The sequence below is a fragment of the Pelophylax lessonae genome (assembly GCF_965119305.1).
Source record: "Pelophylax lessonae genome assembly, chromosome: 1".
Taxonomy (NCBI): domain Eukaryota; kingdom Metazoa; phylum Chordata; class Amphibia; order Anura; family Ranidae; genus Pelophylax; species Pelophylax lessonae.
Window position 1 is genome coordinate 446221526 of NC_138768.1, and position 12832 is coordinate 446234357.

Consider the following 12832-nt stretch of genomic DNA (forward strand, 5'->3'; position numbering starts at 1 on the left):
CTTTTTGGATTTAATACTGCAATAATCTGTGAGATTTAAGGCCAAGTGAGCTGTGTACAAAGGGACAGCGCAGTGTCCCTTTTTTCCTGGCCTGTGTACCTTTGTTCACATGGAATACGGTCAACCTTTCTCCTGAGTGGGGAGGACTTAGAAAAGGAAATGTTCTGCACCTAAAGCTGGCTATACACAGTTGGATTTCATTCATTCAGTCTGTGAGTTGAATAAAAATCTAACTGAACAGCATTAATGGATGAATCCCACTCCTAGGGTATTATATTCTGACAGGCACAAGTGGTGGATGTCAGAATACCCAAACATTTTCTTTATGTATCCACTGCTTATCCATTTGAAGAAGCCTGCTGGAAAATATTTGATAGACTTTTGTAAAACAGCACGTGGTCAGCAAGGCCACCTATTGAGCTCTATCTGAAAGTGCTCAGTGTGCGACCAGCTCAAAGTTGAAGCAAAGCCTAAAATCGTTTTAAAATCAGTTCTACCAGTTCCTACCAGCCCCTGCTAAAGTGGATGTAAAGTCTGTTATTCCAATTCCTACCAGCCCCTCCTAAAGTGGTTGTAAAATCAGTTCTACCAATTCCTGCCAGCCCCTCCTAAAGTGGTTGTAAAATCAGTTCTTCCAATTCCTACCAGCCCCCCCTAAAGTGGTTGTAAAGTCCGTTATTCCAATTCCTACCAGCCCCTCCTAAAGTGGTTGTAAAATCAGTTCTTCCAATTCCTACCAGCCCCCCCCTAAAGTGGTTGTAAAGTCAGTTATTCCAATTCCTACCAGCCCCTCCTAAAGTGGTTGTAAAATCAGTTCTTCCAATTCCTACCAGCCCCCCCTAAAGTGGATGTAAAGTCAGCTATTCCAATTCCTACCAGCCCCTCCTAAAGTGGTTGTAAAATCAGTTCTTCCAATTCCTACCAGCCCCCCCTAAAGTGGATGTAAAGTCAGCTATTCCAATTCCTACCAGCCCCTCCTAAAGTGGTTGTAAAGTCGGTTATTCCAAGTCCTACCAGCCCCTCCTAAAGTGGATGTAAAGTCTGTTATTCCAATTCCTACCAGTCCCTCCTAAAGTGGTTGTAAAATCAGTTCTTCCAATTCCTGCCAGCCCCTCCTAAAGTGGTTGTAAAATCAGTTCTTCCAAGTCCTACCAGCCCCTCCTAAAGTGGTTGTAAAGTCTGTTATTCCAATTCCTACCAGCCCCTCCTAAAGTGGTTGTAAAGTCTGTTATTCCAATTCCTACCAGCCCCTCCTAAAGTGGTTGTAAAGTCAGTTATTCCAATTCCTACCAGCCCCTCTTAAAGTGGATGTAAAGTCAGTTATTTCAATTCCTACCAGTCCCTCCTAAAGTGGTTGTAAAATCAGTTCTTCCAATTCCTACCAGCCCCTCCTAAAGTGGATGTAAAGTCAGTTATTTCAATTCCTACCAGTCCCTCCTAAAGTGGTTGTAAAATCAGTTCTTCCAATTACTACCAGCCCCTCCTAAAGTGGATGTAAAGTCAGTTATTTCAATTCCTACCAGTCCCTCCTAAAGTGGTTGTAAAATCAGTTCTTCCAATTCCTACCAGCCCCTCCTAAAGTGGTTGTAAAATCAGTTCTTCCAATTCCTACCAGCCCCTGCTAAAGTGGATGTAAAGTCCGTTATTCCAATTCCTACCAGCCCCTCCTAAAGTGGATGTAAAGTCTGTTATTCCAATTCCTACCAGTCCCTCCTAAAGTGGTTGTAAAATCAGTTCTTCCATCCAATTCCTGACAGCCCCTCTTAAAGTGGTTGTAAAGTCAGTTATTCCAATTCCTGACAGCCCCTCTTAAAGTGGTTGTAAAGTCAGTTATTCCAATTCCTGACAGCCCCTCTTAAAGTGGTTGTAAAGTCAGTTATTCCAATTTCTGGCAGCCCCTCCTAAAGTGGTTGTAAAGTCAGTTATTCCAATTCCTGCCAGCCACTCTGTAATAACAAGAATGTACTACACAGTGTGCGTGTTTTATTTATTTTTTTATTCTGCAGGCAAATAGCTTTTTCAAATAGCCGATGTGTGGTTGTGTGACCGCCCGCCGATCTCCTCTCCCGATTGAACAACTACAGTGGGAGGGGCGGAGTTTCCCCTCTGACATCAGCCGGGCAGTCACGTGACCGCACATCGGCAATGTGAAAAAAGGTATTTAGCTGCAGAATTTTAAAAATACCACACACTGTGTAGTACATCTTGTAAATACTGGCAGGAATTGGAATCACTAACTTTACGGCCGACGAAATAGCGGCAGGACGGGGGGATGGGCATTGAAGATGGCTTACACACAGACTCTCAAGCTGACAGGCAGGGAGGGAGGGCACTGGGATGACGGAAGCATGTACACTGACCACGGTATCATGGATCAGCAGCCATGATTACCGTGGTCAGCACACTAAGGGGGGCACAGGAACAGGCAGGATAAACCAGGTTTATTACAACATAGAAAAGAACAAATGACACCGCACAAAACTATGTGGTTTAACATGCTTTAAAAGAACAGGATTCCTTTTTTTTTTTTTTTTGTAAGGGTTACAACCTCTTCAATACAAAGTCTGCCTAAGAACATCCCCCTTCTAATACCTATGCTGTATACCATTTGTAATAAAGATCTGTGTAAATACTTTTATCAGCTTCATTGTGGTCACATAATTAAGAAGCTGCAGCTGCAGGGGATGGGTAAAACAGCCAACGGAGGGCCAATGGAAGTCGACGGCTGACCTTGTGGTTCAGTGAATTCTATTATTGAGCGCTCCCTAAAATGGGGAAGCTGAGGGTTCTCAATCACCTGACTGTGCCAAAGCTGATTAAGAAAGGTATTTAGACTGATCTATTTTACAAACTGTATGCTAGGTAAGTATGAGAAGAAAGGAGGCATTGCTTTTAAAAAGCCTTAACCTTTATGTCACTTTATGTACACAGCTCACATGGTCCTCTGAATTCTGAAGATTAGATTAAAACTGACAGGTTCCCCTGCAAAGAAATAAAGTGACCATACCTTTGGTGGCTCAGGTTCTGAAATACCATTTTCCATGGAGTCAACAACCTCCTGAGCATCAAGAAGTATTGTCCAGCGATCCATAAGAACATTTTCTGCTTCATCTACAGACATTAGGATGGAAAATGGATCCTCTCCACTGTAACCTGCTCCCCATCGCAGGACTCTACCCAGATCATTACCTAGAAGAGAAATAGCTGTCATTAAACCTCTAGTGCATGAGGCAGTGAATATCTGAGGCAGTTATTAAACATATGACTTGCTTGAAAAAATGGTATTCTAAATACTGCAGCTTCTCTGTTATAATATTTCCATTACAGTCTGCAACTTCTTTGCAGCACAGTCAGCTCCTGGGCTTCTGACGTTTTACAAATTGTTTCTCAGGAGTATGCTGTAAAAGTGACAGTAAACAGAAGGCTTCTGCATTTGGTTTACTTTGGGAGTGTAGTGACATCACAAGTGACATCACTCCCATTCAATAGAGAGGCCAGGATTGAGCTGTTCTAGCTCTGTCCAGCCTCTAGCGGCCGTAAAAGATCACTACTATAGTGATCTAACATGAGTGGTTTCAACCTGCAATATTTTACACTGTTAGAAGTACTCTGCTGCTACACAGCTACCTGGGGGGTCTTGATCTAAACAAAACAAAAAAAATGTGTTTAAAAAGAAATAGATAAATATACAGTGTGCATGCATTTGTATACAGAATATCTCCCCTAAAAAAATCAAAATATCTCCTCATATCAAGCATCAGGTTTCAACAATTATGTCAGAAAATTTGAATGGCGTGTGCACAGGGCCGCTAATAAGGTATAACAATTGGCCCTCCTATACCGGGTCTGGGCCCCATCAGTTCAAAAGGGAGGCACACTTGTGAGTGTCGGATTTACGATCTTATTGCTGACTCTTGTAGCTCCCCCTGCAGCGCTACCACTGCACCCCCTGCAGCCCTGCTGTCCAGGCCCCTGTGTGGTCCCCCTCCCCTGCAGCACTGCCAGCTTTCCTCCCCTCCTGCCAGAAGCTGCTGCGGGGAAATAAGGAGATTGTTTCAGGATTATGAGAGCGGAGGAGCCGGTAAATATGTCCCATTTATCAGCCCCTTCCTTTCCTGAATGAACACAGTTAGTGATTGATACCATTCGCTAAAAACGGTTTACTATGCTTCAGTTTGTGAATGAACAAGAAGCTTTAGAGTCCTTCCCATTCATTCACTGTCCAATGCAACTAAGGCTGCAAAGAAAGGGACTGGGGAATCTCTGTCTCAAATGTGATCTGTTTAGACCCCTGATATTTCACCAAAGGCCCCCCAACAGGGCAGTTAAAAGAGGTTTTAGAAAAATAAAAATAAAAAAAATGTAAATTCTAAAAAATAATGTAGCAGGTTTTCCAGGCATTGGGCCTGATGTGGGTCTGCCATTGTTACTGGTGACACCCTCAGCCCATTTAAGCTGAATACCCAAGTGTGAGATTGGAGACAATAACCATTCCGGCATCTTTGGTTTGTTTTGTTTTTTTTGATAATGGGGATGGGAGAAGGGAATGAGTGGGATACTCCTCTGGCTCAACTGGGACACTTTGCAGAAAAATGCCTGTTAGCGCTGTCTTGACACCAGCTGAATGCCGACCAACGCTTGCTGGCGCTTGAAAAATACTGACTTTATTATTTTGTTGAGAATCCTTTACTGGCAATGACTGCCTGAAGTCTGGAACCATGGACATTATCAAAGAGTTTTCTCCTTTCTAATGCTTTGCCAGGCTCTAACTGCAGCTGTCTTCAGTTGTTCTTTGTTTGTGGGTCTTTTGGCTTTAGTTTTGCCTTCAGCAAGTGAAATGCATGCTCAATTGGTTGAGATCAGGTGATTAACTTGGCTTATGCAGAATATTCCACTTCATTTCCTTCAAGAGCTCCTAAGTTGCTTTTGCAGTGTGTTTTGGATTTTTGTCCATCTGTACTGTGAAGAGCTGTCCAAACAACTTGCTGAATTTGGTTGAATCTGGGCTCACAGTATATCTCTAAACACTGCAGAATTCATCCGGCTGCTTTTTTCACATCATCAATAAACACCAATGACCCAGTACCATTGGAAGCTATGCATGCCCATGCCATCACACTGCCTCCACTACAGATGACGTTGTGTGCTTTGGATCATGAGCTGTTCCAAGCCTTCTGCACACTTTTTTTTCCCCATAATTCTGGTACAGATCAATCCTAGTTTTATTCGTCCAAAAAATGCTTTTCCACAATTGGTCTGGCTTTTTTTAGATGTTTTTTGGAAAATTCTAATCTTCAGGTTATTGAATGGTTTGCACCTAGTGGTGAGCCCACTGTATTTGCTCTTGTGAAGTCTTATCTTGATCTTAGACTTTGACAATGATAAGCCCAGCTCCTGGAGAGTGTCCTTCACTTGTCTGGATGTTGTGAATGGGTTTTCTTTACGATAGAGAGGATCCTGCAACCACTGTTGTCTTCCATGGACGTCCAGGCCTTTTTATGTTGCTGAGCTCACCAGTGTGTTCTTCTTTCCTCAGAATGTACCAAACTTTTGATTTGGCCACTCCTAATGTTGCTGCTATCTCTCTGATGGATTTGTTTAGTTTTTGAAGTCTTACAATGGCCTGTTTCACTTGCATGGACAGCTCCTTTGAACGCATGATGTAGGTTCACAGCAATAGACTCCAAATGCAAATTCCACACTTAGAATCAACTCCAGACCTTTTACCTGCTTAATTGATGAAGACATAACAAAGGACTAGGCCACACATGGCCATGAAACAGCTTTTGCTCCGATTTGGATGTACATGCCCTCAAATTAAACCTGAGAGTGTGCACTTTCAGCCAATATCCATTATAGAACTATAGCTTTAACATGTTTTGGTAAATGCCTGAAAAAAACTAAAATTGTGCCTGTGTTAAAATATATATGGACCTAACTGTATATTAGGGTGCGCAACTAATGTAAATGTTGCGTTAGCATAAATTACAGGAATGTTCTTTATTTTCTACTTTTTTAACATTTATTTTAAATAAAAAGGAAATAAAATATATATATATATACAGCTGCAAGAAAAAGTATGTGAACCCTTTGGAATGATATGGATTTCTGCACAAATTGGTCATAAAATGTGATCTGATCATCATCATCATCTAAGTCACAACAATAGACAATCACAGTCTGCTTAAACTAATAACACACAAAGAATGAAAATGTTGCCATGTTTTTTTTTTTTAACACACCATGTAAACATTCACAGTGCAGGTGGAAAAAGTATGTGTACCCTTGGATTTAATAACTGTTTGAACCTCCTTTGGCAGCAATAACTTCAACCACACGTTTCTTGTAGTTGCAAATCAGACGTGCACAACGGTCAGGAGTAATTCTTGACCATTCCTCTTTACAGAACTGTTTCAGTTCAGCAATATTCTTGGGATGTCTTGTGTGATTCGCTTTCTTGAGGTCATGCCACAGCATCTCAATCGGGTTGAGGTCAGGACTCTGACTGGGCCACTTCAGAAGGCATATTTTCTTCTGTTTAAGCCATTCTGTTGTTGATTTCCTTCTATGCTTTTGGTCATTGTCCTGTTGCAACACCCATCTTCTGTTGAGCTTCACCTGGTAGACAGATGGCCTTAAGTTCTCCTGCAAAATGTCTTGATAAACTTGGGAATTCATTTTTCCTTCGATGATAGCAATCCTTCCAGGCCCTGAGGCAGCAAAGCAGCCCCAAACCATGATGCCCCCACCACCATACTTCACAGTTGGGATGATGTTTTGATGTTGGTGTGCTGTGCCTTTTTCACCACACATAGTGTTGTGTGTTTCTTCCAAACAACTCAACTTTGGTTTCATCTGTCCACAGAATATTTTGCCAGTACTGCTGTGGAACATCCTGGTGCTCTTGTGCAAACTGTAAACGTGCAGCAATGTTTTGTTTGGACAGCAGTGGCTTCCTCTGTGGTATCCTCCCATGAAATCCATTCTTGTTTAGTGTTTTACATATTGTAGATTCGCTAACAGGGATGTTAGCATTTGCCAGTGACTTTTGTAAGTCTTTAGCTGACACTCTAGGATTCTTCTTCACCTCATTGAGCAGTCTGCGCTGTGCTCTTGCAGTCATCTTTACAGGACGGCCACTCCTAGGGAGAGTAGCAGTGGTGCTAAACTTTCTCCATTTATAGACAATTTGTCTTACCATGGACTGATGAACAGCAAGGCTTTTGGAGATACTTTTATAACCCTTTCCAGCTTCATGCAAGTCAACAATTCTTAATCGTAGGTCTTCTGTGAGCTCTTTTGTGCAAGGCATCATTCACGTCAGGCTATGCTTCTTGTGAAAAGCAAACCCAGAACTGGTGTGTGTTTTTTATAGGGCAGGGCAACTGTAACCAACACCTCCAATCTCATCTCATTGATTGGACTCCAGTTGGCTGACATCTCACTCCAATTAGCTCTTGGAGATGTCATTAGTCTAGGGGTTCACATACTTTTTCCACCTTCACTGTGAATGTTTACAAAGAAAACATGTCAACATTTCATTCTTTGTGTGTTATTAGTTTAACCTCCTCCCGCCCGCACTATAGCCGAAAGACGGCTACAGCGCGGGCTCTAATTTCCAGGAGGCCGTCCTTAAACGGCCTCCCAGTAACAGGCTCCCCGCGCGCTCCCGCGAGCGTGCATCGGGAAAAATCTGTGTCGGCCGTGTCCCTTGGACACAGCCAATCACAGATCGTGGTGAATGGCCAATCACAGCGGCCATTTACCACGTGATCGGAACATCCAATGAGAGATGATCTCAAATGTAAACATATGAGATCATCTCTCATTGCCAGCTCTCTTCCTCACACAGAGACTGCAGTGTGAGGAAGAGGAGAGCCGATCAGACACAGAGAAATGTAATCAGGGCACTGATCACCAGTGCCCTGATTACACAAGAGGTAAATAAAATGCCATCAGTGCCCACAGTGCCCGCCATCAGTGTCCCCCATCAGTGCCCATAGTGCTGCCAGTCAGTGCCTGCTCATCTAGGCACTGATGGGCACTGACTAGCAGCACTATGGGCACTGAGTGTGGGCACTGATGGTGCTGCCCATCAGTGCTCATCAGTGCCGCCCAACAGTGCTCATCAGTGCCACCCGTCAGTGTTCATCAGTGCCACCCGTCAGTGTCCAGCAGTGCCACCTATCAGTGCTCATCAGTGCTGCCCATCAGTGCCGCCTATCAGTGTCACCTATCAGTGCTAGTCAGTGCGCATATTAGTACCTCCTCATCAGTACCACCTCATCAGTGCCCATAAGTGCCACCTCATCAGTGCCCATCAGTGCAGCCTCATCAGCGCACATCAGTGAAGGAGAAAAATGTATTTATTTTCAAAATTTACTCACTTATTTTTCAAAATTTTCTGTCTTTTTTTTTTGTAAGAAATAAAAAACCCAGAGGTGATTAAATACTACCAAAAGAAAGCTCTATTTGTGTGAAAAAAAATGATAAAAATTTCATATGGGTACAGTGTAGCATGACCGCGCAATTGTCATTCAAAGCGTGAGAGCGCTGAAAGCTGAAAATTGGCCTGGGCAGGAAGGGGGTGAAAGTGCCCAGTAGGCAAGTGGTTAAGCAGACTGTGATTGTCTATTGCTGTGACTTAGATGATGATCAGATCTCATTTTAAGACCAATTTGTGCAGAAATCCATATCATTCCTAAGGGTTCACATACTTTTTCTTGCAGCTGTATGTACATTTGTTATCAAATAAAGCCCTATCTGTCCTGAAAAAAAACTCCCAAAAAGTATATTACGTTAGGGTAGACTACAAACCCTAAAGTGTATCATGTACAGAACCGAGACATTGCCAAAATTAAAAAAAAAAAAAAAAACAAACTAAAAAAGGGACTAAAAAAGGTTTAGGGAGAAAAAATCCAAGGAAATAACGTGGATAAAAACCACCAAAAGCTACCACTTTCCCTATTACCATCAATGCTTTTCACTGACATGTTTCTACAGTATTTGTGTACTTACTACATGACCACAAACTCCGATTACATAAATAAAATATTGTTTTAGCACACTAAGAAGAAGGATATTACACATGGCAGTTACAGTACATCCTTAAAAACTTCAACAAAAGTTTCCAGGATGTATCTCCCAAGTTCAGCTCCTGTTCCCCTGCTGCTATTATTGGCAATTGCTACATGTTAAATAACAGGAGCTGCAGTCAAAATGCAGCCACTTCTGTGTAAAATGATTTTTGCAGATGGTCTGTATTACAATATTACAGTGTAACAATATACTGCATTGTGGTAACCTTTGATCTGCATATATAATCAATGAAATGTTTAACCTAAAAAAAAAAAAAAATAAATAAAAATATTGAAATGCATTCCTATTTAACTCTTTATTAAATCATAGTAAAACCCCTAGTTAATAAACCCGTGTTTATTAACTCCCCCTCCCCTTCTTTCCTTAGCTTTTTTTTTCTGCAATTTTTAAAACACCTGTAATGAAGGTTGCCAGATAACATATCTTTTTGTACATTTCATATAAAGCCTACAAGAACATCTAGGACCCTTGATTTGTGTACTGGAGCATTATTATTTTTCTTTAATGCTGTATATTCTGTCACCCTCCCTTAAGGTTAAATTGGCAGCTAGTTTGCAGCAATCTTGGTTCTTATGCATGAGAAGCTGCCAAGAAAACTGTAGGGGGAAAACAAGGGCTTTTGCTAAGCTCTCATAAACACACACAATATAGTACTCAGACAACTCTCCTGTTTTTTTTTACAAAACTTTAAATTCTTATTACATGGTAGTGGTTTCTAACGGTCTTTTGTAACATGTAGGTAGTTTCTGACAGTATCCTGAAAATTGTCGTCAGCCTCCCTAGTAGAGTGTGCAAACATTCATAAAATATCTTAGTAGCAGTAAAAATGGTCATGTTTCACATCTGGTTGCTAAAAAAAACCCCATAAATCAAGAAAAAGGTATAGTTATTAATCTAAGTTTTTTCTCCAGAATGGCACAATTTTATCTTGTCCACTAGATTAGGGTATTTAGGCTTAATTGGATCTATTCAGCCACACTCGTTTTTACTATTGGACATGCGTTTGGTTTGGCTCAATCAAAATGAGACAACCTTAGAATCTACCTAGACTTTTTCCAAGAGAACTATGGAAATGACCATTGTGTAAAAAATAATGCAAACATCTCCTATCTTTCCCACTTATGTGCTCAATTGGACTGCGGCTCAAATCTAGATTCAGCACTGTTCTAGGCCTACTGGAATACTGGCACAACTCATAGTCAAACGACAAAGCAATAATGAACTTCGCTAGGTTAATAACAAAAAATCTTTTCTTAAGCTGGCCATACACTAGTAGAATTTATTTTTAAATGGTTTGCTTTAAGAATGTTTGTTCTATTTTTCAAATCAGTGTGGCCAAAGCAACCTAGTTTTCGACTGCAGTGAAAAGAAATATTTCTCAAACAAATTAATTTCTAACAGTGTATGTGGCTTTAATAAGGGAAAGTACACTTCTAAAATTGAAGGTTCAAAGCAAAGAAAACGTTGAAGTACTTTAGAACGGCAGAATGTAATGAAAATTTTTTACACTTTTTTTTACAAATCTACCAGTATTTGGCCAGCTTAAATTTCCACGATTTACAATAGTGGGGGGGAGTAAAATAGTAAAATAAATAAACAAAAAAAACCATATATATATATATATATATATATATATATATATATATATATAGATACACACACATATACACATGCACACACATACAGTGTATATATAGTATTTTGGGATTGTTTTAAAGAAAGCAAGTGCATCATCAAACCGTTGTAGAATTACCTGTTCCTAGAGGTAAGACTGCTATAGATGGTTCCGTGCATGCCAATTTGTGCCGGATTTCCTCAAGTGCACCAAGCACCCAACCAACTGTACCATCACCACCACAAACAAGTACTCGAAAAAAAGGGACTTTGGCGAAAGTATGAAATCTGAGGAAGATAAAAATAATCATTTTATAAAATAAATAACCAATAGGCATACATACAAGGCTGGGTACACATCATTCTATGTGCATTATATTTTTTTATGCACGTTTTAATGCATTCTACTTTGTTGGGTTTGAGAACAAATAAAATGTTGGATAAAGCGGATGTTGACCTGGGTGGGGCTGGTTATCATGCCCTGGAAGCATGTCAAAATGTACAGAGGGTAAAATGTGTTCAATACTTTTTCCCTGTGTCATTCTATAATATTACACATAACTTAATTTCTGAACTTCTTTGTTTTGATTTCTTTGTATGTATGGATTGCATGGGTTGTTACCGACATGTGGTGAATATTTCATGTCAATAACACCTTTAGAAATATATTTACCCAGAAAAATGGTGACGTGTTCAATACTTATTTTACCTGCTGTATTTAAGATTGCTTTTGCCATTGACAGGTCACAAAAAAAAACAAAAAACTGCAATTTGTTTTGTGCATGCATGTCAATGCAGGGCACAGATGTGAATTAGCTCCATCAAAAACAATTTCAAAGCATGTGTTGGCACGTGCTTTAAATTGCAAATATTCTTTTTTTTTTCCCAATAATAATATGGTGGTTGATTTCATTCCTTGGTTTACAGGGAAAAAAGGCCTCCAGATAACTGAATGAATACATGTACAGTACATGGCTTGTTAAAGCAGAACTAAACTCTCAACATTAACTATTTTTAATCCCTATGCTGCTAGCATTAGTAAATAGATAGTACAATGGATAGTATAATACATTTACTTATTTTCTTTTACCAAAAACCTCATTGGTGGGAAACATAGTACAATGGATAGTATAATACATTTACTTGGTTCTGACACACACAATAAGTATAAAGTTGTGCTACAATCCAGTTCAGAACATAACATACCCACACAGGGTTTGTACGAGTCGTATAGTTACACCGGTGAGTACACGACAAAAAAGTACAGTATCTCACAAAAGTGAGTACACCCCTCAAATTTTTGTAAATATTTTATTTATTTTATTATATCTTTTCATGTGACATAAATTACACTTTGCTACAATGTAAACTAGTGAGTGTACAGCTTATATAACAATGTAAATTTGCTGTCCCCTCAAAATACACAGCCATGAATGTCTAAACCACTGGCAACAAAAAGTGAGTACAACCCTAAGTGAAAATGTCCAAACGGGGCCCAATCAACCGATTTCCCTCCCCAGTGTCATGTGGCTCATTAATGTTACAAGGTCTTAGGTGTGAATGGGGAGCAGGTGTGTTAAATTTGGTGTTATCACGCTCTCTCTCTCTCACTGGAAGTTCAACATGGCACCTTACGGCAAAGAACTGAAAAACGGATCTGAAAAATAAGAATTCTTGCTCTGAGGATCTGAAAAAAAAAGGGAGAGAATGAAAAAAAGGGTAAGAAAGATAGAGAAGAAAAGAAAGTGAGTCTGTCCGGGGATCTATTGCCAGCCCTTCCTGCAGTCAGCACCTTGTGTCTGGGACCTGCAAATAGGCAAGCCAAGGAGACCATATTTTGTCAAAGAGGTGTTGTTGGTCTCGCAAGACACTAACCATTTTTTCATTTAGCATTATCCTCGCGAGTCATGAAATATATTAAGGCTGTATGTGTCTCGGGACATATTCAGTAGGGCAATACTTGTGTCTATAATAATATTGACCATTGTAACGAGAAAAAAAAAAAACTCATGCACTCTCATTCAAAAGCGGCGCACTTTAGGACAAGTCCACCATGTGTGTAGAAACGTGCTAATTTGGCCACATTCTCTGAAGCAGAAGGCCGACGAGCCTGGATACA

At 40.4% G+C, this 12832-nt stretch overlaps 1 protein-coding gene across 1 annotated transcript in view; it reads right to left on the bottom strand.

Moving 5' to 3' along the window:
* DGKQ (diacylglycerol kinase theta) overlaps positions 1 to 12832 on the bottom strand; it is a 290718-nt gene that overhangs the window by 29150 nt on the left and 248736 nt on the right. The window contains exons 17-18 of the mRNA XM_082243121.1: positions 10853 to 11001; positions 3008 to 3189 (exon numbers count right to left, since the gene is read on the bottom strand). Of these exons, the coding sequence (XP_082099247.1) occupies positions 3008 to 3189; positions 10853 to 11001 (331 nt within the window). The remainder of the gene's footprint in view (positions 1 to 3007; positions 3190 to 10852; positions 11002 to 12832) is intronic.